The following is a 27,342-nucleotide window of genomic DNA, read 5'->3' on the forward strand; positions in this document are numbered from 1 at the left end:
AATTCTGTGGTGACGTTGTGCCATATTCTCTCAGAATGAAATTCAAAATAAAAATATATGAAATGTGTTTGAAATCCGGGGGTGTTTTTTGAATAGAGACACACACACACACACACACACACGTGCTCTGGATCTCCTCTACATTTTTTTTTGTTTTATTCGGTTTTTATTTTTGGAAATGTAACAGGGAACAAAAAGGGGGGGCATGTTAAGTCCAACTGAGGACTACAATTGTGTGTTGTTGTTTTTTACAGCCGGGAGCTGGGAGAGTAGAAATCAGTGTATAAATTGAGGTACAGCAGAGCAGCAGGAGGAAAAACAACAAACTAAAAACAGTTACAACACACACGTACAGAAGTTATTTCATGCAGCCTCCAGATAGAACCAACTTATGTTGTTTGTTCTTATTGGAAATGAGAAAACCCACAGAGTGATCGGAGTTACAATTAACTTTTTGCAAATGCACAACTTTTTTCTTTTGCTCAAATTAATTAAGCAAAGATGGTTTCAGAGCTTCACTTTTTCACAAACTGCCTCATTAAGTGGCCGCGCGGACCAGATGAGAGTTAGGCTCTGCAGCTGTAAAACAAATCCTATCCAATTTGTTCTTCAGAAAAAAATACTCCTAGCAATAACATCATTAGGTGAGAACGCTAGTAAACAAATCTCCGTACTCATTATTTGTCCCTACCACTGAGTATTATATTTATATCTCCTATAAGCAAACACACACAAGTTGTATCTCATCAGGTGCTAGAAGGAAAAAGAAGGAAAAGTAAAACACTTGGTCACTAAAAGTCATATTTCCACTGGTTTTCCACTATTGGCTCCTACTGTCAAAGCTACAGGACGTATAAAGAGGAGCCGTGTTGAAACAGGGCAGTGGACATGTTCCCACCCTCTTCTTCTTCTTTCCTCCCGGGGGGGGGACGACGACGACCTCATCAGTCCATTTGGGTGCGGTCTCGCTTCTTGCCTTCCTTCTTTTGCTTCTTCGCATCTGGAAGGACGGAAAAAGACAAAGAGTTTTTGTAGGTAATGGGAACGTCAGGTAAATATTTTCTCTTGCCCTCAGACAGTAATAATCAATCGTATTATTGTTTTTTGGGCCAGGGTGCAGGTAGCGGTGGAGGCCGTCACACTCTCTCTCTCAGGCATTGATTTGGTCGCCTGGGTTTTTTTTGCGACGTGACAAAAAGCTTTATCAACTTCCTGCAAACGGCGGATTGATACCTGGCAGCCGTGACAAGACGCCACAGTCCGCCGACTCCCTCCCTGCTCGGCAGCCTCTCCGCTCTGGTGAACAGGAAGAGAGTCCAACCTGCAGCCTGTCTGGCCTAACTAGCTTCTGGCTAACCGTTTCCTACCGAGATGTGTCTACGTCTGTCTATATTCACGTGTCTCTGTCTTTGCGTCCTCTGATCGTGCACCTCCACGTGTGCAGAGGTGGGTTCAACACCCACCTCTACACATGAGAGGATCTTCTGTGGCGAAATGAGGAACAGGCCCTTTGAAATTCTCCAGCAGGAAGAGGCAGAGATGGAAACTGCCGAAGTTATTTATGACTGAATTTGTCTTTATAACTTCCCGGGCGCAGTGGAAGTGGGATGTGTTGTTGCGTAAGTTGACATCTGCTGTTTGTGATCGCCTCGGTTGAAGCCGGGTGTAGATGGAAGAAAACTGTCTTCCTCTGGTGTCAGACATCGACCGCTGATGATTCAGTGCTGCTATATCTGTGTCTTTAATGTGTGTGTGTGTGTGTGTGTGTGTGTGTGTGTGTGTGTGTGTGTGTGTGTGTGTGTGTGTGTGTGTGTGTGTGTGTGTGATTTCCATACAGTATGGGCCTGTATAATAACAGGTGGATGTCCATTTCAGAATGTTATGATCAGACGTGTCCACATGAGGTGGAGATCGTTCCATTTTCCTACAAAACAGGTTTATTATTGTGTAACAAGCTGATAATTCACATTTATTATTAATAAACTGTATCATATTAGAAGATAAAGTTTTATTCCAATTCATAAATCAGTTTAAATGTCCTTGAAGAAAAGGATAGTCGCAAATAATTTGCTTATTTCTTTAGATTGGCTCGACTACTGTCTAACACACTGGGTTTAAAGATGGACGACTTCCCAAAAGATAGGCCCGAGCAGCTCAATCGCCCCCTGGTGGCTGGCTGCAGTGCAGGTCATAATCCATGCCTCCTCCACGTTAGCAGATGGGACATAATTCAATATATAAATTGAAAAATTCACGTCAAATACGTTTCCTGTCATTTAAGGTCGTTCCTATCGCACTGATGTTTGCTGTCGACTTTCTTTTAAGTTTTTTATCTGATAAAATGAGGGTGAAACGTCATGATTGACAGCTGAGACTGACTCGTGATTGGTCGAGCACACTCCAAATCCAAATGACGTCATAGGCACAAGATGGCAGCGTTTTGTATCCAGGGACGTTTCGGCTTCCTTTCTGGACAGTGAGGAGGAAGAGGAGTCGTGTCGATGATCTCTCGCGTTCGGACCTTTTCACCTCATGACACGTGGAACAGAGACGTCAGCCTGGCTGATCCACGCTCTTTTGTTTAGACGTGTGCGCGATCCAAAGCAAGTCCTCAGTGCGCGTCCTGCTAAATACAGATCCTCCCACGTGGTTCACATTCACAGCCAAAGCTATTTTATGATAGAAATAGCGCAGACGTGTCAAATGTGAAATAAAAACCATCATTCTTTCATATTGTTGGTGTCGGAGGTCAGGACGTTGTTACTAATGAAATAAAATGAGCAGATATGATGTCTGAAATCTAATAAAGAGAGAGAAGTAATATACGGATGATGTGGTGTATTTTTAAAAGATATAGTGGGATTATATATTAAAAGACTGCCAATACTTAAATCCTGAATTAATATCTGTATAAATGGATTACGTTGAAATGAAACCTGCTCAACTCACAGATCCTCTAATGACATGCGGGCGAGCGGTTCCGAGCAGACACGAGTTCTGCGTCGTCAATGAGATTTTTAATTTGACTTTCCGCTTTTTTTTTTATCATTCACATCGTGCGTCTGCGAGGGAAAAAAAATCTTCTTAGAAATCTCTGCTCGTCGCCTCGGTTGCAAAAAAAACTTCCAGGGGCGTTTAGATTCTGACACGCGACGTGCTGCCGCTCATGCCAATGTGGAAACTGCTCTTCCGTTCCGTTTGTTTGCTTGTTTTCATCTGTGTGGATGCGTTCACTCGTTTTTTTTTAGTTTTCATGTTGTGTTGTCAGCATGTTCTGCTCCCCGAGGAGAGACGGAGGAGAAGGATGCACTCCTCCCTCCCTCGGTTCTTTCTATCAGCTTCAGAGACGAGATGGGGACTTTTTCTGCAGTTTTTGCAGATTACATGACACTGTTCACTCCGCTCTTCACGACAGACTCACAACTTCACTGCACAAGTCTGAAGCACGGCGATTACACACATGCTCAAAATTCAGTTAACAGCAGAATCTCACATTTTGGTGAAGTGTAACGAACTTCATTCCCCTCAGTAAAACTTTCATTCGATGCTACGTAACTGTTCGGCGTTAAATAATTTACGGAAAACTCCAATACTTGAATCGTTGATTTTTATGACGCCTTATATCGCGCTGCAGGTTTGATATTTAAAATGTGGGGAATCGCATATAAAAATGTTCCTCTGCCGTCAATTTAACTCCGACAACTCATAAAGCGAATAAAATCAGCAACTTTAATACTTCAAGTACATTTTTCTCATGAAATAAAGAAGGAGCACTGACTTCATTTTTTACCATATGAAATACAGAGCATATTTAAAATCTGCCATTTCCAAGGTTCCCATTTTAAAAATGTATATCTTAAAGAACGTGTGTAAAATCTGTATCTTTGGCACAGATTGTTTGGCCACAAACTTCATTCCCTCGTTTCCTAACTTGATTTCCGCAGTTTCCGTTCCCGTCCTTTGTAAGTATTGTGTATAAGGAGGATTCGGTGTCTGGCAGTGCATGTGTTTGATTTAAGAAAATCAGAGCACCACCTGTTTGTCCAACAAGAAGGATTACAAGAAAGAAAGCCGGAGATGCCAGATTCATCCGAACAAAGCCTTTTGTTGAACCTGAAATCAGCTCTGGCAACCGAGCACTCCCCCGTGCGCCGCTCGCTCCTGCTCGGCTGAAAGAAGAAGGCGGACACCTCAAGGTTTCTACAGGTATTCATAATGTTTCAATCCTGTCACTCTTTGTTTTCTCCTTTTCGCTCCGCGGGGTCTTGTGTTTCACCCGGACCAGACAGCGAAGACACGCAACTCTGAGTCTCAGATCGCTCCCAAGGTGCCTCTTAGCATTGTGTCCTCCGGAATCTGCACATGACAGATGCCGCCTCCATCACGGGCAACCCGCTGCAGTCAGGGGAAACCTATCTCCTCGACCCAAGGTGGCTGCTCAGAATTGCAGATTTGACCGGGGCACATCTCAGCTGCCGGCCCCGGGGTTAGATAGTCTCTCCTCTCTCCATCTCAGTCAAGCCCAAGCCAAACATTTGTTTTCTTTTTTTTTCATGAAGCCTCTGATCCTGCTGCTGTGGACTGTATCGCTGCCATCCCCCTGGAACACACAGGACAGCATCCCCCCTCCCCACACAGCAGCCGATATTTCCACCGGTAACCCCTCTGCTTCCCAGGGCTTATCTTCCAACCGGCAGACGTGGGGAGAAATCACACCTCGCTCAGATAGCGGCTCTTTCTTCCCCGGCTGCCTCCCTTCATCTCAGCCACTGTCATCCTCGCCCTGCTTCTCTTTTGCCCTCAGCTCTCACACCTCTTACGCTGTCAGTCCGCATTCCAAGCCACCGGGCCTTCATCAGAACTGATGCGTGCAGGTGTACGCGGGCGCTGCTCTACACACGGCTGCAGGCCAAGCACGTTTTTCACAGGAACCTTTTATTTACATATTCCCTACATGAAATGTTCATGACCTACATCGACAGAATGCACCTGCAACCTGCATCGTGGAATCGAATTACATTAGAAAAAGCTGAATAATCAGCTCTTATGGATTTGTATTTTTTATGTTAATACAGGATTAACTGAAATGGTTTAATCGATTTGTTTTTTTTATACCAGATCAGCAAAAGCAAAGAAATATATAATTTATGCTGTTTGTGTGTCCACGTTTCCCAAAGACATGCCGGTTGAGTAAATTGGCTCCAGGTGTGAATTTGAGTGTGATGGGACCTGACAGACTGGAGACCTGCCACTCTCAACCTTTGCATTATGGGATGCATTCCATCCCCCACAGCTCTAACCTGCATAAATCAACACGGAGGATGGGGTGGAAGTTACACAAGGCCTCTACATGTATATTTAAAGCAACAGGGTGTTACTGAGATTCATTCTGTTGGGCGCTGGACCTGATTCTGACAGTTTCAGTTTAGAATATTAAACCTCTTTTAGCCTGAAATTAGTAGGTATACGCAGGTTATTCCCTAAAAAATGGTGGAACCAGTGGAAAAGGAGCTTTAGCCAGTTCCACACTTCCCACAGGAGATCGTACCCATTCACCATAGTCGCATAGAACAGGAGCAGACGTTCGGGGAATAAAAGGGGAAACTTTTCTCTCTCTTCCAAGTCACTGAACCATCAAACTCATTTTGCAGCTGCTGTTAAAGGTACAAATGTTGCATTGTGTTGCTTTAACAGCAAAAACCCTGGTTTGCAATTTGCCCTTTGTGAATAAGCGAAACCTCCAAAACATGTGTCAATGCTGCAAACAGCTAATGCTGCAGCCGCTCTTCAGAGAGCAGTCCCACGTCTCAGCAAACACTGAACTGACACTTCTCCACGCTCGCTTTTCAAACCATAAATCCATTTACGTCTCGCAGCTGGCGGGGAACATCTCCCTGAACAAACTTCCTGTCGCAAACTCATCAGTGATGAGCTGTCGAGGTGAAAAAGAAATTGAACAGATTCCTGCTTTATAGAAAGTCAAATAAAGTTTGGCATTAAAAACCCTTCGACAAACAGCAGACGTGTTACAGTTGGCAGCGCTGCAGCTGCAGACATCCTGTAGCAGAGGGACTGTGTCTCAGAAGTGTTTACGCTGTCTTATCTTTATAATTTGGGGCTTGATGCGACTCTGCTTGTTTGATGAAGTGACAGTAAGGTTAAGCAAACTCCGCGTTCCAAACCCTGTGTGCACACATGTCATCTGCCGAGCGCGATAACGCCCCAGTTTATGACCATTGGCAGCATTTCTGCACTCGTTATTATCCTGTTTGGACAATGGGACACCCGCAGCGGCGCCGTCGCATCCTTGTTTGCACAATTAACAAAAGGGCATTGAATCAAGAGCTCTGTCCTCAGCAGTTCTACCAGCGATCCCACCGAGGAGACGCTGATCTGTTCCACACGTGTCGGCGCCGTTATTAGATATATTCCTCCATTAATTCAGATCTTGTGTCAAATCAGGTTTTTCTGACAGCTCCTCATTTTCCAGGGGAATGTGAGAAGAAAGGAACATTTAAAAAAAAAAAAGAGCGAGAGAAGCTCCCTGACTTCAGTGTCTTTGACATGACTGAAGAAAAGGTAAGAGCATGTAATTACAGCTGAATAGTGAGTTAACCTATTCACCCCGGCCTTAACACTGTCACTCAGCGCTTTCGACTGAGCACTTAAGTAGGTGGATTTCCATCCCGCTGATGGTGCCTTGAATGTAAATAAGGATCGCAGCCCCGTTGCCTCAGATTAAATCATTTGCAGGGGCTTGTTGGATTCAGCAGAGAAGCAGTCGGGGCCGAGACGAGAGAATTATGTACTGAACTTGCACAGTTATAATCACAAAGGAGAGAGAAGTTCACGCACATGTAAACAATACACTGAAGGTAATTTATTTGAGTTTATATTAAATTCAGAATCTGTATTTTTCCCCTCTGTGTTAAAAAGAAAATATGAACATCAAACGCCAGGAGATAAACGGAGCCCGTCAGCAGGAAGATCAGGAGTTCAGCTGGAGAAACGGAGAGACACCCGACTGGTAAACATCCCTCCAGCTGTAATTAAATAAACAAACCAACTAATCTAACTTCCCCACAACTGTTTACAATAATTTGACAGTGCGAGAAAAGCGCTGGGAATAATTCCCCTCTGAAATAGTCGGCTCTGCTTCGGCACGATTTTTACTTTTTTGATCCGAATCAATCTCGTGTCACGTAAACATAAATATTTCCACCGCACAGCTCCAGCTCCTCCCTGTTGAACGGCGCTTCAACTTTGGTTCTGTGAAAGAAAAAATACTGTGGTTTGTCTTGAGTGAGTTTGAATTCATGAAGATTGAATAGAGCGTACACGAGGTTCGGTTCGGGACAGGGTGATGGACTCCTTTTAATAACCGTTATTGTGCCGACGTGTTTGGCAGAAGAAGCTTCTTCCTCGGGCCGCACACAGGGAAGGAGGAGACACTTCTCCAGACGGCACTGGCTCACCGAGCTCTTGTTTTGCATCAGTGTTGGTCTGTAATGCATTTCACTAATTATGTTTGAGTCTAAGAGATTACAGTTTGAATTGAAAAGCATTGGAGGAGCGACGCAAAACTGTTGCTACTCGCAATCAGGCAAATGCAGATGTAGATCGTGTCTCTAATCTCATTGGCTGCGAAAGTTTATGCATTACTTCACTAAAAGATGTAATTTCGCAACTTCAAAGTGATGTCATGATGATGTCATTCCTATCATATGATCCTAAATAATTGTCCATATTTTTGTTTGAGGTCTTCCTAGAGGATAGAGAGATATATTGAAAGATGCTTTTTGGAACTTGGCATGATGTCTTCAAGGCATCACTCGCCATACGACATCATATGATGGGGGGGGGGGGTAATTTTCTGATCAATTTAAGCTTCAGATATTTGCGGAATTAGTTTTTTGGACCAGATCTTTGTTGAATTTGACCAATCAGCTCCAAGGTGAATCAACCATTTGTTGTTGAGTTGTTGTGTACATAAATACACACAGACACACACACACACACAGGGGCGAAAACAGTTACGAGCTTCCGGCTACAATGGCCCGAAGAGTAATTAGATCATTAAAATATTGCTGTGTAACCTAGCCTCCACATAAATGTAAGCCACTGTAACACTGGCTAAAAGTTCCTCCAAAACATTGGCTAGATGATTTTACAATTAGCTTTGTGCTAAAAGCAACATGTGAATATTTAACTATTGACAAATGTATAGTAAGTTATAACTTTTAAGTAATTTGCTTTAACAGGCGAAAAAAACTAATCCTGTTGTTTTAATGGCAGAAAACCTTGTTCCATGTTTCTGAAGACATGTTGAGTCCATCAGCAGGACTCCAGCGAACCCTGCTGCCGCTGACGGACTCAACGTGTCTCTATCCGGCGATCACTCATCCGCCCCTGCTTACCTTGCAGCTTGGTCTTGGGGATTTTCCCACAGGGCTTGGTGGCTGTGACAGTGGTGGCGCAGGTCGCGTCCGTGAGCGCCCGCTTCAGCACGCCCGTCCTGTTCTTCTTGCCCGTCGCCAGGTCGCACTCCCCCCACGCCTGGAAGTCATACTTGCATTCCCCTATAGCGCACACGAAAGAGAACAGACACTTAATCAGAACACCTTTGTTCTGGAAAGCAGCTCCGAGGAGGCATGGTACAGACGCAACCGAGCAGAAAACCTGGTAAAGATGACACGTTGCAGCTTCTGTGCTTGTTATAAACAGCAGCCAACTGCAATCAGTCAACGGAACGAGTCCATTGAGCCTGAAGAGCTGCGAGTCTAGGTCCGTGAATGGCTGTTTGATGAGCATTTATAATTTATTTGGCTATTATCTGCGTCCTATTAAATGAGAAGTGTCCAGGATCAACAGAGGGAGTTCTGCTAAAGCCCGGATCACGAGGCCCGCTCTTATTAACAACAAAATAAAAGTGCTGATTGCTGTTTGCCAACAGGAACAGATGGCGTCTCATTTATTGATCTTATATCTCCTATAGGACGAAAACGTGCTAACAGATGAATGTAATCAAAAAAACCAGCCTGGCTGTCGTTGAGCCTGGAAATAAGGGACAGATGCAATCTTAGCGGCGGAGAGCGAGTGGAAGCACTTACAGCAGCAAGTCAAATAAATTTCACACATGTGCTTTCATTTGATATTGAATTTAATCCATCTTAAACTCAACCCCAGAGGATGCAAGATTGCCCCAGCACGCAGCAGCAGTGGCTGTCGTATAGTATAGAAATGTACTTTGTGTGTGTGTGTGTGTTGTGTACTGTCCCTCCATTATTTTGTTGCCACTCTAGCCGGGGCTCCCTCGGGGCCGCGACACTCATTCGCCACTTTCCTCTCACATGAAAGCGTCGGACGCCCTGTCACTGCCTCCGAGGTCCCAGGGCGCTCATCAGAGGAGCAGCGAGGTGGGAGAAGGGGTGAGGAGAGGAGGGACGGCGAGCGCTCAGAGGGAGTGACAGGGCCATTGTTGCGGGAATCCTACAGGGACTTCATGAGCATCCAACTCCAAAAAAAAAAAAAAAACACGCCTGCCTCCCTATAATTTATCTCAGAGAGAGAGAGAGAGTTTCCTCGCTGGCAGGCATCTTTAGAATCAAAGTTTCTCAAGTTTCTTCAGGAATCTAACACCTTTTTTTTCATAATAAAACATCATCCATCCCTGTTTCTGTTGTTGAAATACGTCCATATACCATAAACATGAACACTTGACCATATAGACGTGTGATAACAATGACAGTGACCTAATCTTTGGAAACGTGTACTTTGACTTTCCAGTTTGGTCCATGTCCCGTCCGCTAACATGGAGGAGGTGAGGTTTATGACCTATACTGTAGCCAGCCAACAGGGGGCGATCAAGATAATTTGGCTTCACTAATGGGCGCTCTCAGGTCAGGTCAAAATTCCTAAATAACAAAGACTGGTTTCTAAGAAGCTTCTGTGAAAGTGGGGCAGACATCACTCTTTGTTCTTTTCCTTTTTACTTTCCAGTCTTTTCTTTTCTCAAGTAACTTCCAACAGTTCAAAGACCGAGAGGATGTAACTTCCTGCCACTTCCACAAAACTTCTGCTGCTATAATCTATATAGCCAGTTAACCGGAGCACTATTTCCTGATGTGTTCATCACTTGTGACGGACACATTGCAGAGCTGCAGGCTCCATGCTTGACAGGCCTTACTGGGGGGGGTCAACAGAGTCCCTCAGGTTTGTCACTGGGAGACATTTCAGCTTTGATGGCTGCACTCACTCCCAGTCCGAAAAGCAAATGACAAAGCAGGACCATTATTTCCCGTTTTCTGTTTTTTTCCTGTTGGACCTCTAATTAGCGAGCTCTCTCACTCCCATTGTGGAAGTGGGGCCATTGTTTGTGAGAGTGACAGGCGACCATACATCATGTGGAGGTGTGGGGGGGGGAGATGGATGGGAGCCACGCAGCTGTACAGAAAGAGGAAGGTTTTTCTGGGTCAGCATGTGGGTGAAGATGATCTAAATACTGATCTGATCACATGTAGACCTGTTACACTGCTCATCGCTCAATAAGAGCATCTGCTTTCCTTTTGTCACGGCCTTAGTATCAAAGATGGATGAGGACAGCTGCGTGAGAGGGAAGCCAAAGCGTCTAGATCGCCCCCTGGTGGCTAGCTGCAGTACAGGTCATTTCAGGGTCAACGTTGGGCCTTGGCAGAGTGCCATCTTAGTTTGAACACTTCTCTCTTACCTCCAAACTTCTTCTTCCAGTTGCAGGGGATCTTGCAGCGCTGGGTCTTGATGGTCTGCTTGCAGTCGGTGCCGGTGCGCGTCCCCTCCCTGGTGCCGAGTCCGCAGTCGCCCTCGTTGGCTACGCACACACTCCACTGCCACTCGCCGCAGTCCGACTTGCGCTCCTTCTTCCCTGTACCACACAATCACACACTTGAACAACTGGAGTCGTATTAGACGGTTCAGGCTGAAGAATGTTTGAATCTAAGCTTTTATTAAAACATAAAAAACATAAAGTGCTACATGCAATGTCTGTAAAAAAGTATTCACTCTTGGACTTTTTATTAATATTACAAAGCAGTTATAATGGGTTTCGGTGCTTGCACTAATTTCCAATGCAAATTAACTTTTTCCCTTGAATTTAAATTGGACTAAATGTTGTTCTCTTTACCCGAGAGGGATTTATCTGACTTACTTTTCCCTGTTTTGCGAGATATTGCTATTTGTTTCTGGTGAATTCTCAAAGGGGACAAATTACTTTAACCCCACGGGCACCTTCCCTATTTTCATGTATTTTTGGAAAAGTTGTGTCCACTTAAATAAGTCGTCACGAGGGACATTGTTCGCTGCGGAGCCTGCGAGGGGAGATAGCTTTGTGTGTCGCTCCACTGAGGAAACATTGCAGAGGTAAAAAATGACAAAGTGCTTTTTCTCCGGCGTTTACCTTGTTTCTCTGCTTTGCCTCCTTCGGCGGCCATCACCGTCAGCACCAGGAGAGCCATCACAGCCACCCTCGTCCACTGCTTCTGTCCGTTCATTCTGAAACACAGAGACAAGGCGACTGAGTGAATTCCGTTCGGTGCACAAGTGAAGCGACTTCAGCCCGACTTCAGCGTTCTTACATTTCAAAACTCATACATTTTGAGGAGCCTCCTAAAAAATGTAGCAGAGAAAAGCAATACACGTCTCATGAGACCAAGGGAATAGCCTGGGGAATGTCCACGTCTCGTCTTGTGTCATTACCACTGTGCTGGATTCCAATATCGACATTGTGATGGTCTGCACTGTCAGTCACTGGTGTATTTGCTGTCAATCTCATGTGAAATCTTGTCGCGGGTGGAAACAGTCACCACACCAGTTTGATTTGAGTCGTCGAAACAAGGAAAGGAGCGTAACACGATTTGAATAAGAAGTTCTCATAAGAAGAGTTTAAAGAAACCGTTGCTTGTTTGATTCTACAAGAGTGACACAACGTTTACCCAGATCCACGCAAAATATTTAACAGGTCCTTATGGGTGATGCCCCATCCCTCCACAACATTCCACAGGAATCGGTTGAGTAGTTTTGGAGAAGGTTTGCAGACACAGTCTTGTTAAGGGCAGTAAATAACAGCCATTCTTGTTTTCTGCAAAATAGCCCAAAGGCTTCTTCTATGTTTTGAGACCAAACAGAGTAAATGAACAGCCCAGAAACGGCTGAAGAAAAAACCTGCACCTGCTGTACTCAGGCAAGAAAAGAGCAGAACGCTTGAGATGTCAAGTTAATCACCTGTCATGGAGGAGAATGTTCTCGGTTTCTCTCTCTCTCTCGACCGTTATTTGCACAGATTCGATTCTAAATTCAGTGTAGTTGGTTTAAAGGTTTAACGAATCAATCTACTTCTCCATATTGTGCATCAGAATCCCTTCGGTTCATGATCCTCCAGCTGGATGTGGATCAGCAGCAAGCTGCCACTGTGATCCTCCTAATGCAGTGTGATTTAATTAGTGCGCTGAACCCACTACCTTCAACAACCGACGTGTGCGCGTGTGTGTGTGTGTGTGTGTTTTACAGGTGAAGAAAATCCTCCTGCAGACCCGTGGAGGAAAATTACCAAATGTCTGTCCATCCCATTGTGTAACGAATACAAAATCCCAACTTTTCAGCTTCAGAAAAGTTGAAGGACAGTGAACCCCTCTGAAATTTAAATCAGGTATTCAAACCTTATATTTCATTATTAGCTGTTGTAGCAGTGGCCCGGTGCTTTTTCAGAAACTCGTTATGAGCCTCGCACCGGCGCCTGTTCTTCCTCGTGGTTGTCTTTATGCTCTTCAGACTGTTTTGATTAAACACTTCACTCCATCTTGTGTTGACTTTTTAAGAGATTCCAAATCACTCATTTCCATAACCCCCCCCAAAGAAGGAACAAAAAAGTAAATCCTTGAATCCCAACCTGAAAGGAAGCGAATACAATGAGTTCTAAGAGTTTCACAGAGAGAAACCCAATGAAGGCGGCTCGATAAGGATCGTTTTCCACGAGAAAGGCATTGTGGCCTCTTCGCAGATAAGAAAGTCTTTTCCTCAGTAAGTCACGCAGAGTGATGGGCTCCGGGTGCACTGCAGGCACAAAGGGCGGGGGGACACAGGGTTGATGACTTTGAATGAGCACTCCATACAGTACGCCGAGGAGAGAAATAAATCTTGGGACTAAACTGAATTAACCGTTTCCTTTTTTGTAGCCAGAGGATCCTGCGAGATGACGGGTTCCTCCTCCTCCTACTCCTGGGGTCAGTAAATCAAATGGGAGTCTCTCACTCCTCCAACCATGTAGCTCCCATTTCCGGAGCATGACAGCACCTATAATGGATGACGGAGTGGATCGGAGCAGTTGAGTATCATGTGTGCTGCCTGGTTAAAGCTCATGATAAGAAGCGCTGGAGGGGGTTTGCCACCGTCCACTATGCTTTTCCATAAATGTGTCGTCAGAATACCTGCAGCTCGACACCTAGTTTAGAGAGCTTTGAAAACAGTAATGATGATAACTAAAAGGGAACATCCCTCCACTGTGGTTAATGCCCTATCTCACCAAAGCAGTGTTTCCCATTAATTATCCAGACTGTGGCAGCCCATAATAACATAAGAGATCTCTAACTTTGCTGCATGGTATAGATGTGTGCAGCGATATTTTTGCTACATGCTATCGCCCGTGAAGTTGTTACCGTCAATACAAGGAACTCTTCATCTCCAAGAGCTGGTGTTTTGTCTTTCAGGTTGTTTTTCTCTGCTTCTTTTCGCGTGCGGATGAATTTTTGGTAAAAATTCTTAGACACATCATTTCTTGTGCTCTGCCAAAGTCCTGTCTGGATTGCTGGTACCAACACAGGCAGCTTGGATCCAATGGCAGACTCCAAGTCGGGGCAGTTGTGGTGATTAATCTTTAATAATTAAAAAACCTGGCTCACAAGCAGACAACGAGCAGTAGTATAAATCCCCAGAGCGAGCCAGAGCTGAAACCTAACAAGACGAAGCGACGAGGAACAAAAGACGCGACCTGATGTATATAAAGAGCGGAGCTGATGGATGAATGAGGTGCAGATGGGGGGTGCTCGGTGACGACAAGTGGGAACAGTTAAGTGGAGGGGCGGGGAGTCGGGGTGAGGGGGGGAAGTCTGAGGACATGTGGTGGGTGAGAAGAGGAAGACGGGTCTGGGTGGGATCCCGACTCGTTATCTGAGTTGTCAAGTCATTACTTTCAGATGGTTTCTCATTAAACTGACTTACAGGGTTTTGTCTTTCCCCTTTTTTTTTTGGTACAGTGTTCAGGGCCGAGCGAGAAACCACCAGGGGCTTCCGACCGGCCGTTGGTTTAAAGGATCAAACTTTTTCTTCTTTGACAATAGTCCGACCGGTTCTGGGTAAACGTGACGATCGGACCTTACAAGCACATAAAATTGTGAGGTTTAGCTTTTTTCTATCACAGATGATTCATCCAGTGTCAGTGGAAATTCAACTACAGCCTTTCTGAAATTGCATCCTGTGTTCAAACTAGGGTTTGTAATCCTGCACTTTTCCTTTTTTCTTTATTTCTTGACGGCTGCTGGGACGTGAAGAGGATTTCAACATATAAGATATTTCATAAACACATAACCAGCCTTACTTTTAATGTGGAGAATGGGCAAATATGATCACAAGCAGTATCTGCTCATGTTTAAGGTGTAAAGAGTTACTTTAGCTGGAGCGTCCATTGGTCTGTGTGGTTATGAGCTGGTGAGAATTAGTCCTATCAACTCCTCTATTTGCCTCATCCAACCAGACAGAGTTGTGGGTTCCTGGTGAGGGAGTGGAGGGGATCAAGACCATACTGGCCACACAACAATGTCAAACACACACACACACACACACACACACACCAGAGAAGCCCTGTCACTCCACAACACAATCACCAGATGCGAAAACCCTCTCTCCTCTCTGTCTCATTAGGACTGACGTAATCCCTGCAGAGTATATGAAGGCGAATCTATTTATACGATCACATCCTCTTGCCTGCATCTAATACAAAGGCACGAGGCGATGGAGCCGACAGTGCAGCAGTAAAGGAGGGAACCAGTTTAATGAATCAATTATGAGGTCCAGGAAAAGGGGCATCACTCGGGTTATTAGTCGTCTGAGCCCAGTGAAGAGAGATCTCCGACGTTATCGTTCTGAGAAGAATGGATTTCTGTTTCTTTAACTTACACCGTTAACCTCTCAAGAAGTCTGTTGTTGTTCAGAGAGCTGATCCCAAAATACCCACGCTACGGAGGAGCAGCAGCGGCTCGGTGGTGTGCGAGCGACGAGCACAAATATTACCGCGAGACACGTGTTTGCTTTTAATATCACTTAGCCGCGAATGAATTAAACATGTTTTTTTTTAAACTCTGCCCCCGGAGGTAGCAAATCAAAGAATCAAGTCTTTTCCTGCTCGCTTCAACCAAACCATTAAATATTCAGAGTTGTGCGGACGGGAGTGATTCTCTTTGTTATTAGATTTAAGGATTTGTTTTGGTCCAAAAACCGTGTTTGACTTGAGTAATAGATTCTAAAAAGAAAAGCAGCAATCATCGTTAAAAACACAATATTTTAGAAGAAACTTTAAACCACCAATAATCTCTCTTTTTTTTGTATTATTAAATGATAATGAATAAAACTAATGCAAGGCTGCCTCTGGCTTGACTGAGCTGCATATTTTCAGCTCAGTGTTTTTCGCCGTCTCTCGTTCCAAAGCCGTCTGGGATCGGCTCCAGTCTCCGTGTGGCCCTCAAACAATAACCAGTGTAGATGATGGATGGATGGATGTTGAGCTGTCCGGCCTTGAATTCAAATCGCTTGTACACAAGCCAAAAAAAAGTTTTCTAGTTTCCAGGTTTTGCTTTTGAGCTGTGCCTGCACATTAATGCGCCCCCTGTTGGTGCATTGACTTTACAGCAGGAAAATGTTACAAAAGTTATAAACCTTCACGTATTAAAAGTCCAAAACAGCCTTGAGTTTGAGCTATAATCCATTTTTTTTTTTACGTCTCTTGTACAAGTTTGAGGAAAAAATACTTTTTGGTATGCAGACTTTTGAGAGACGTTAAACAACTTTTAGTGTCTGTTCGGGTAAATAATAGTTTTTGCATTTTGATCCAAACACTTACATCTTCTTATCTTCCTATTGATTTGTTTGTAAAAGTTGCGCACACAGTATTGACACGGTTGTTGCCGTAGCTGCTTTCATAAGAGGCTGCACATTCAAATATTCATGCTCACTGAATCCTAAAGAGGGTATTCATGTGTTACAAGTAAAGCTATTAGAGCTTTTCCAAATACGTCCTGGAGCCTCTGGAAGGGACGACTTCAACAAAACATGTTCCATGACGTAAGGCTGACTGAGCGCACAACAGGCTGGTGAGGATAAAGAAATGCACAACTCCTCGTGTACTTTGGGAAAAGCAGGAAGTCGGAGACAAAACCTGCAGCAATAAGCATGTTTCATCTTGTGCAATAAGCTTTTCTTCACCCAAACTGTCCCTCTGGCTTTTCCGTCTTTTTTCGTGGCCATTTTTTTCAGTTTCAGAGTTTCATTTCACACGAGTCGGAAGGAAAAAGCTTCCAAACTCTGGTTTCCTGTGGAGGAAAAGTCACTGGGGTCGTTCAGAGACTTGTTCCAGGTGCAAAGATGAACTCAGAGAAGAGAGAGCGGATCATGCAGAGGTTACTCACAGATATTTGTGCACAGCAGAAGCAGGGTCAAATATCGCAGTCATAAAATATAATAGGAATGGTTATAGTTCTCATGTCGTCCATCTTAATAATCGTCTTCTGACACGTACAAGCTGTCTGCTGCCCCCAGGTGGCCGGAAAACTCAAAACGCTCCTTATAAGAGTTTTATTTTCAAGATCTACTTTCTCTTTTTGAAGAAAATTAAGAAGTAGAAGTGTATATAAGCACGATAACAGATGCAATAGACTTTTCAGCTGAGTGTGGAGGTCATCTTAAAGACACTGTTTTTATTCTATGCATCGTTTCATGTTGCTGCTTCAATAACAATGTGTTTTTTTTTGTGTGGACTGTTGGATGTTTCTTTCTTTGAAGGTTCTCCCTCTCGAGCACCTCCGTTGGTTCGACGTCTGTCCTCCTTGTGAAGTCGATGACCCTCACGCGGTGAATAAGGTTGAAATAAATAAAGGAAATTGAATTAAACAGCATCTCCGGCTTGTTTCTGCTCCTATGAAGTCATTTTTTTTTTTTTAATGATATTTAGAACAACAAAAGCAAAAGAGAACATGTTATTCACAAGTTTCTTTGTTTAGCTTTAGGTAGAGACAGAGAACACGGCGCTGTGTCCTTGGGAATAAAGTCGGGGGCAGAAAAATCCACTTCTAAGTGGCTTTCCCGTCTCAGTAGTTGTGATTCAGAGGGGGAGCGGATGCCTCCCCGAGACACAGAGCATATTGAAAGGATTTATTTAGGACTTTCTCGCTCTGTGTGTTCCTTGAGCTGCGGCTTTTGAGAGATTCCGGCGCAGATGAAATGAGAAGTGTATCGACTAGAGGACGGAGGAAGGAGGAAGAAAGAGGCAGGCAGGCACACGAGTGAGTGAAGTCAGCCACATAACGCCGGAATGCAGCCGCAAATAAACAGTGGATTAGAGAATGTAAAGCATAAACGGCCGTGTCAAGGGTGACGATGGGAATATGGATGAGTAGAAGGTGAAGTTGCTCAGAGAAACGCTGCCCGGGAGCAATGACACCTGCGGATTAGATAACGACCGCCATTCAGGAAAAGTGATTCATTCCTCTTGGGGCACATTTCTCATGTGCTTAGGTGCAGGTGATTAGAGGAAAATGCCACACATCTTCTGACTTGTGTTTTGTAAAAGGTCAGACAGTGGAGGGGGAGGGGGAGAGTGTGTGGAGAGGGTCCCCGCTATCGCTCAGAACAGCCCCCCCGGAGGACACCCCAGGGAGCTGCACGCCGGAACAAAAGCAGCATGCGTGGTACTCTCTCTCTCTCTCTCTCTGTGTGTGTGTGTGTGTGTGTGTGTGTGTGTGTGTGTGTGTGTGTGTGTGTGTGTGTGTGTGTGTGTGTGTGTGTGTGTGTGTGTGTGTGTGTGTGTGTGTGTGTGTGTGTGTGTGTGTGTGTGTGTGTGTGTGTGGCGAAGTCTCCAAAACGGCGCCCGGTTTGAACGGGCACGCCGGACTTGTTTTAATCATAAAAAACACAATAATAACGACGACTAACAAAAGCTTTGAGAGAGCATCGGAGCTGAAAATGCCAAAACTGAGGACGTATATTAACGCATGAATGCCTCCATTACGCTGATCTTATTATATCTACGCCTCCAAACACCCACTCCGAGCCCCCTCTCCCTTTTATTATTCACACGCATATAAGGACATTATGTCGCCGCGAACAATGAACTCCAGTGGTTATCAATTACCCTCCTTTTTGGGGATTATAAAACTGCAGTACCACGAGCGAAGGCCGAGTGCGGCACTCATCTCTCATCTCTTTATCTGGGGCTCTATTCAGTCTATTCACTGGGATATGTTAGCCATGTTTTCATGTGGGGGGGGCACACGAGTGTATTCCATTTTCTCTGTGGAGACAGGTTTGTAAAATACCCCCAAAAAAGACAAGATACTTTTTTAATCACTGGCTCGGGGGGTAAACAATTTCAAAACAAATATTGAAGAATGTTCAATTTGAGGACGCATTGACGGCACAACAAGTTTGGAAGGTTGCTAATGTCTTATTTTTTTATTTTAAGATGGCGGAAGTTAATGAGTGGATCTGCTTTGAGACTCTGCTTTCATGTTTCAGACGAGGTATGCGTCACTGATACATTTTAAAGCAACACTAAGAAACTTTTTAATCTTAAAACAGCAGCTTCAAAATGACTGAAGGTTGAACTGACTGGGAATATGGAGAATGTTTCCTCTTGTTGTTCTGTTTTTGAGATTTTGGGAAAAAAGGAAAAGTCGTGTGGACACAGATTTTTCTGGCTTCAGTTTAAAACCAGAGTTTATCTCCAATGTTCAGCAGGAAATCCAGCCCAGAAACGTGAGGAGCCTCCTTCTCTCCTTCGCTCGCTCCGGCCTCCTCCTCTTCATAGGCCCCAACTTGGAGGTGTGTCTAATTGAATGGGCAACATTTATCTGTAGGTTGTGTGTGTTTGTCTCAGGAACTCGCTGAACTCACCTTGAGCCACTTGTTCATTAAAGTACACTGAAGCCTTTGCACACATGAGGGCAGCTCTGTTTGCTGTCGTCTCTTTCACACCCTGTCTGCCCCTCTCGCTCTCTCTCTCTCTCTCTCTCCACGTCCTATTCACTGCATTTAGCTGCGAAATATAAAGAAGAATTTGTGTTTCTGTCCACTTGAGCAGCGCCGTACATATCTCAGCCTCCCTCTCTGTTTTTCATTCCGCTTGTAAACAGACTGTGGAAATGTCTGTTATGTAGAGCGGGAGAGGCAGTGACAGCTTATTAAAATAAAAAACCCTGGAATCACAGTGCTCTTGAAAAGCGAGAACGCCCCCTAATGTGTTGTGAACTGTAAGATAAATAAGGCCGCAGCAGATTCGCCTGCCAGTCAGGACACGAGCGCATGAATAATTCAGGAAATAATAAAAATCGAATATATATGAAGAACATGTTGATTTGTAGAGTTCAACATAATGGACGGGGGTTTCGTTTTTATCTCTGCCGTGTGATACCTGACAGGCTCGCACTTAAATGTCAGTGAGTCCAAACCGCTGATAATCGAGCAGTCAATTAGAAAGACACACGTTCACTCCAGATTGAATTAGTTTCCACCACATGTGAAGCACAATAAGCACCATTCGTATCTCAGCTACCTCTGGGGCTGTCACTTTTTATTCCAAATCCAAATATTCATTTGAACTTGGGGGGGGAAGTAGTTTGGCTCTTGATCCAGCAGGGGGCTCTCACCATCAGTCGGTAATGTTACGTTCTTTTGCTACGAAAATGGAGGAACGCTAGCGAGCAAGTCTTTTCTGAGCGAACAATCACAACGCCAAAGCATCTGAAGAAGAAGAACCAGATTAACTCCCAATCTGATCTGGCCCCTGATCCAGATCCAGAGATTCTTCCACTAATCCACTAAATTTCCCGAAAATCGTTTCAGTAGTTTTTGAGAAATCCTGCAGACAAACGGACAAATACCAATAAAAACACAACTTCCTTTGTGGAGGTAATAAAAAGCAAAAGGCTTTTTAGTTTTGGCTTGAACATGAATCAAAGTGTCTAAAGTCTCTTTGCTGCATAATCCACTTTTCCGCTCTCCCTCCATGTGCCTCAGTGGGTTTCTAACACTCGTAGCTTTGCCAAGATCCATCTTTAAACTCCCTGCTTCTGTCCCCGGTCCAGATTCACACCTCTCTAAAGCCTTTTTAAAGCGATTGTCTTCTTTTTTTCCCGCCCACTTCAAGCCGACCGCTGTTCTCCCCCGAAGCAGCAGTTTACAGACTTTTAACTGCCACCTCTCGAGTCGCGAGCGGGTTGCAGGAAGAACCACGGTTTTGGCTCCACCCGCCCACTTCTCTGCAACTTTGGTGCCGGAAGCCTCCATGAGTCCGAAACGAGAGGAGATCAGTGCCAATCGGATCTATAAAGACTTTGTAGATCTAAGTGTGAACAGGTCATTGTTATCACTGAAGTCATAAAGAAGTTCTACCAAACTTTTCAGCAGATGGACTGCGAGGGGATTCAAATACAGTCTATTATAGACACGCTTATTCTTTTATTACAGGATTAATTTATTGTTCTTTACTTTGCAACACTTTGATGGAGTTTGCACTTTACATTTATGTTTTTACAAGTAGAGAAATTAATAAACGAGACAATTGAACAGCTTGGAGAAAAGACTCGGGTCACGGTGAAATAATTAAAAAAGTCAGTGAATAATTAAATTAGAGAAGAAAACTTTTATACCAGACGTTGGCATTGAGCTGGTGCAAAAAATAAAGTCACACTTTCAGACAGCCTCACAGTGAGGGGGGTTGACTCATGATGTTGATGATGATGATGATGATGGAGTCATATCAGGAGTCTGTGTCTCCTCTGCCTTGAGTTTGATGCTGAGGAATTCTCCACTGCTTTAAAGTCTTTATTCACAGATATTTACCATCCTGCACATGTGTGATATTTCTGTGTGTATAAGTGTGATAACCGAGTGTAAATTATAAGTTACACCAGAACATGTAGCACCCCCCCACACACTGTTATTTGTTATGATCTTAACATTTCTTATAGTTCCTCCAAATTCAAAAATGTGTCATATGAATAACGTCCTTTTAAACTGCCAAAGCAGACATTTTTTGTCATTGTGTCACTCATTCAATTATGTCAAAACTGCATAGGGGGGGGGCAGACTTTGGAGCCCCCTAGTGGCTGGGGTGTACTAAGAGGAGATGCATGTCTGTGCTCTAGTGTCAATCTCCATAACAATGACAGCTGGCTGCACCGTCTCATATGTGCACTTCAGGACCTCACATCCGCCGCAGGACACCACACCACACACCACACACACACACACACCACACACAGACACAGACACACACACCACACACACAGTGAGAGGAGATATTGCTCATCCTCTGGATTTAACCATGATTCCAGTCTGAGATAACCTACATCTCCCACCCACACACACACACCACGCCAACATTTCCCCACAGACCTTCACCCACCCACTTCCGCCAAGGCGGGCGTCACACGGCGAGGCTGAGACGGAGCACGACTCCGGCAGCCGGTGGAGAGAGGACGCCCGCGGTTACCTGTAATCCCACACCGGCTTCTTCCAGCAGAGAGTAGGACCAGATCTAAGAGCAGCCGGAGAATATCAAGACTAAGACGGTTTCTGCTCTCTCTCTTTTATTGTAGCTTACATTTTCCGTCTATTTCAAACAAACCAGATTGGATTTCATCCCAAATCTGAGCCACACCGAAACTGTACGAGACAATCTGCTGCAGAGAGAGAGAGAGAGAGAGAGAGAGAGAGAGAGAGAGAGAGTCAAATCTTCTCTCAGGGGCCACGTATGGGACGATGGAGAAAATCCAAACATTTATTTATATGCAAATGTCACAGTTTATTATTTTGTTCACATTCTGTTGACACACATCCTGCAGGGAGCCTTGTTTATTGCCCCCCAGCGCGGAGCTTACGATAATTACATCAGGGCACAGATGTACATATGTTCGTGTTCGCTGGCGAGTCTGGCTCGTTCGCATAGATTAAATCCAACAGCAGTTGTCTTCAAGTCCACAAAGTGTAAAGTAAAGCCGCGGCTGTGATGCTGCGTGAAGAAGGTTGGTAAAAAAACAACCTTAATGCAGCAGTGCAAACAGAATATGAAATCAAAGCCAGATGTTTGTGCGTTGATGTCTGCAGGCAGAAGTTGTTCTGCAGCGTGAACCCCACGAGCTCCACCTGATAGAGCTTCAAGGTCAGTGGCTGGATGCAGGATATGTGTCATTAGGTTTTGTTTTTTTCAATCCAGAACACATAACTGATGAAATGAAGATCTAAAACTCAAGAAGTGGGTCTTTAGCAATGATGGAAACGTTTCTCGGGTCTGAGCTTCCCAAGAAATATATAACCACGATTCTGAAGCTGTTCCAGAGATTAGACCGAGCCATTGCAAGGTTTCGGGACGTCCAGAAGCATCAGGCTGGTCGACCTCAGGGCTCCGGGTCAATAATTTCCTCATGAATTTGGTGCCAGTTTGTGTTTTTATCCTCTTGGGAGAGTTGCCCAGCGCCGTGCGAGACGTGAAGATGTGAGTGAAGCGGATGCATTAATGTTCCTCTCATTCCCGCCTCCTTCAGGAAGAAGCAGACGGCGGGAAAAACCTTTGCGATGTTGCTAAACTTCGCTCGTCACCGGGACGCGTGTGAGATGAGAGCGTTGTCCCGACATCGCAGGCGACGACGACGACAATGACTGAGGGAGTGTGGGCAGATCCTGTTCGTTCACTTGAGCAACACAGATTGTTGACAGCTCTTCCCACCGCGTTGAGGAGATGTAACGTTGTGTTTGCAGTATTAGTGTCACACTGCTGGAATAGATCCTGCAGAATATACATATATATATATATATATATTTATACCTGTATCACATTTCTCTCCTGAGCCCACGTACAGTGAATCACAGGTGCCTTTATGTGTGTTTCTTTTGAAACAGGTCTTACAGTGGCAGGTCTGTATGCGCTCTAATGCAGAATAACAAAGATACAGTTGTGTGTCTTTGTTTAGCCGAAGCGCAGCCGTCCTGTTGTTGAGGAATAAAGCTCGACTGCACATTACGAAAGCCTCACAAAAGGCAAACGTTGATTAATTTCCCTCCAGGCTGCAGCTCACCTCAGACACATGGCGGCGGCGGCGGCGGCGAGAAATACACGTCTTCCGAGACACATGTCACAGGCCCTCGTCAAGTCAAGGACCCTCCCTAAAAACTTTAAACTTTAAAATAACAATCGGACTCCTCAGCCCTTTGAGTCTCAGCATTACCTTGATATCCGTCCAATTTCAGGGATGAGTGCAACCGAGCGAGTTGAGGCCCTTTAATCACCAACCTGTGTGATTTGCTGCGAGGGGAATCATCACCGGTCATTTTCCACCAGTTTCTCCCCAGGACGCCCTGACACGCGCAGGAGAGGCTGCAGGTGTGGATTAGCGCAGCCGGAACACTCGTGTTTGATTCCCAACTCGTGGCTTGTTTGATTAATATTCACCGGCGCCGTGCTCCCAGGTGGACGACCCGCAGAGAGGCGGGAGTTTTGGGTGTTTCTGTGTTTCTGCTCTGATTGGGGATTTGTTCCCTCGTGCACTTTTGTATTTTCTCACCAAATAAACCCCGGCAGCCTGAAAGTCGTTGTTTTTGTTGTATTCGAGGCTGAATAAGAAACGTGTTGAATAGATTGTCACGTTCTCATGAGAGGAAATTATTATTATTACAGCTTTTTTTTAATTAAAATGGCTTGAGGTGTAAAAAACTATGAATAAGAATCTGAAATCATCTGGATCAAACTTTTCTTGAATACCTGAAAACACATTAAAAGAAAAGTTCTGTCTTGTTGCAGCGTAACGGGAAAGTTTTCAACAAAACTGTGGAATAACCATCAGTCTCCATTTTTAATTAGAGTTCTCCTAATGAGTTATTATTTCATTTTGAATTATGCATTGTTCTATTATCTTCGGTTCCTGTAATTGATTGCAATTTTAAAATGCAATTGCATTGTTTTCTGTTTCTGAACAGCCGAAAAAATGACTCCTGTGTGTTTACGTCTCCATTTGTTTGTTGTTTGCAGGATTTAGCAAAAAGTTATTCAACTGATTTATATGAAACTTTGCGGAGGGGTGGGACATGACCCAAGGAAGAGCCCATTAAGTTTTGGTGTAAATTTGGATCAGGGGGCAGTTGCAGGAATCATTTCAACATTTTCCTTGATTTCTCAGAGAATAATTCTTGGATCTTAATGAAAAAAAATCAGGTAGGGAACTGATATTTACGAGCGCGAGTGATTTTGTGCAGAAATAAGCGTGAATTTAAACGTGGTTTTATTCGAGGACTGCTGGGCCCTTGGCGGGAGGCAGCGCTGGTTATTAAAATCCGAGCGAAAGTGAATTTAAAACCCCCGTGTGAGGCTGAAACCCTTGTTTCACAACTTTAAATCATCATTTGAAACAACCGGTCACTCCGAGAGGCTGTTTCCAATCTCTCCTCCTCCTCCCCCTGGATCGCTAAAACCCGCTGCTTCATTTCTTTTACCGCAGTAGGTGGGTGTTTGAAATAAGACGTTAGAGCTAAATGATGATGAGAGTTTCCCAGAGTCTGGCTTCAAGGAAAAGGGAGAAGAAAGAAAAAAAAAAAAGCAGCTAATTTGTGATGAGTCAACCACGGAAAAATAATCACAAGTTCTAATTTTTACTTTCCTAATGTGTGGCAGAGACGCTGCTGCTGCTGCTGCTGGTTTCTTTGGATTTCACTGTCAGCAGAGGGCTCTCATGATCTATCCATAATGGCTCTGACCTCTCATCTGCATTCTGAGTGTAGTTAATGACACACACCACCATCAGCGTCCTTTCATGGCCATATTGAACCCTGTGGCTCCTCTCTCTCTCTCTCTACCACTCAAACAATGGCGTAGATTTGCCTCAACGTGTACTTCACACCATCGTGTGTGTGTGTGTGTGTGTGTCTCTGTTTCCTGCTGCTCGATGTCCCATTGATTTCCTCCACATTCTCCCGTTGAGGCTGAATGAATTGATATCCGTGGTCCGCTCTCTTTTCCCCGTGACCTCCGTGCGAAGGCGTTGGAAAAAAAAGCCTGATGACCTCGTCAACCACACGCCGGCCTCTACCGGGCGAAATAAGTTATCGCCTGAGTAGGAATAAGGGAAGCAGAGAGAAGGTAAAGATGTTTTTTTTGGGGGCAGGGAGTTGTGATTATTTTTGTAGATGGAAGATGTCAGCTGCAGGAGAGGTTCATTTAAAAAATATCATCCAACGCCGGAATAAAAAAAGGCCAGACTACTCCGCTACAACCCGCGCGTCTTCTCATCTCGCTCCGTTGGCAGGCTTTGAATTACCTGCGCTCATCCCTGCCTAAATTGTTCAAATATGTTGGAGGTTGATCAAACAGAAAAGGCTTCTCTCGGAGCGCACGGCCCGACTGAGCCTCCCCTGTGGGCTGTTGCGGATCAGACACGAGAAACGGGGGGAGAACAAAGACTTGTCGGGACTGTTAAAGACGCCGCGGACCACGGCGGGCGCATCAGAATTCATTCAGTGAAACAGCCATGAAATCTACCCACCAGCGGCAGAAGGGGCCTCTCAGACACGTCTCCCGGAAAAAAACTGTGGAGACGCAAAGTCCTTTAACTTCACTCGCTCTTTATCTTTAAACACGGATCAAAACTCTGCAAGTTGAGCTTTTCAGATTCCCTTCTTACATTCTGTCATTTATGTTTTATGTTAAAAAGTCATTTGATGCACTTTTCATAACGTATTTTTGGCCTGATTCCACACGGAAGTATCTCCTGTCAAATGGCCAAATATTTCTGCCAGGAGTTGGAGGTTTTTGATTTGTCAGGAGACCAGAAACTCCATTCAAACGTTATTATAACTCCAACAAAGATATTTTTAATGTTGCTCAGGGGCCCCGGATCCCAGCTGACTACCGGGCGAGAGGTGGCCAATCGCAGGTTCCCCTTGTTTAATTTGTTTTCCCTTTCTTCTTTTTCCATTTTTCACTTTACTTATTAAAGCATGAATCATTGTAAAACGCCAGAGATTCTACTACTTTACATGAAATTAGATTCTAAGTAAAAGTCGATTCCCCCCCATTGTTTGTTTTCATGGTTTCCAGGCAGCGGTAACGAGAGGCAGAGGAGTTACAGAGCAACACAACATAATTAAGACGAAAGGGGTTTGCAACTAATTATCATGACTGTACTTATTTGTGTCGTTAATATTTTGTGGTTATATCATAATAACCTGTTTGTCTTGCCTCTCGATGCAAACCGTGAGGAAACCAGCACAGAAGTCGTTTCCACGGCGGCTATTTTTAACTTGTTTACTCCCGTTGGCAGTGATAGTGTCGCTCAGCTCCCTCCTCGCGACCCTCAATGAATCAAACACAGCTCGCGACGCACTACATCCCAGGACCCGCTGACAGTCTTATTTCCAGCCATGGAGGAAGCAAAAGGGGGGGAAAGTTATTTACCGGGAGTGGTGGACAGAGAGGAAGATTGGACATCCCTGATCTGTCAAGGACACGACTTTTGGCCGAAGCAGATCCATCACTTTTATTGCATTGTCTTTGGGGCCATTTGGCCGCGAGGCGATGGAATTGGACGGCTAACGACGGCGCGTCGCTTCCATCTCGCACTGTCGTCAACCCCGCAAGTTTTGCAGGACAGAGACAAAGTCCAATCTAAAACCTGTGGATTCGCTCGAACGCGTCTTCACACTCTCCGGAGCAAACCGCCGATCGGGGACCGCGTCAGTCGCTGTATGAAAACAACACAAAGAAACAAAAGACGCGCCCGTGCAGCTTGAAGACGTCTCGCATGGCGTGAAAGTTAATTGAACACCTGTTTTCCCAAAGATCCTGAGAAATCTCGCCCTCACACCAAACTTAATAAACATGGAAATAACTTTGCATGTGCGACGTCCTTCACTTGAAAAGGAGAACATAGATAATAATTGGCATATAATTGTCATCCATGCCAAGTCCTGTGTGTGTCAGCGAGGAGGGCACGTGCAGCAGCACCACAGAGATCCGTCGCCTGTGGACCACTGAAGTCAGCCGGGGGGGGGGAGGCTGAT

At 44.7% G+C, this 27,342-nt stretch overlaps 1 protein-coding gene across 1 annotated transcript in view; it reads right to left on the reverse strand.

Annotated features, from left to right (window-relative positions):
- Positions 1–126: 126 nt before the first annotated feature.
- Positions 127–27,342, reverse strand: part of ptn (pleiotrophin) — a 35,729-nt gene continuing 8,513 nt past the window's right edge. The window contains exons 2-5 of the mRNA XM_035148135.2: positions 11,432–11,526; positions 10,727–10,900; positions 8,418–8,579; positions 127–1,000 (exon numbers count right to left, since the gene is read on the reverse strand). Of these exons, the coding sequence (XP_035004026.1) occupies positions 945–1,000; positions 8,418–8,579; positions 10,727–10,900; positions 11,432–11,525 (486 nt within the window). The 5' untranslated portion in view covers position 11,526 and the 3' untranslated portion in view covers positions 127–944. The remainder of the gene's footprint in view (positions 1,001–8,417; positions 8,580–10,726; positions 10,901–11,431; positions 11,527–27,342) is intronic.

This window comes from Hippoglossus stenolepis, chromosome 22 (genome assembly GCF_022539355.2).
Source record: "Hippoglossus stenolepis isolate QCI-W04-F060 chromosome 22, HSTE1.2, whole genome shotgun sequence".
Classification (NCBI taxonomy): domain Eukaryota; kingdom Metazoa; phylum Chordata; class Actinopteri; order Pleuronectiformes; family Pleuronectidae; genus Hippoglossus; species Hippoglossus stenolepis.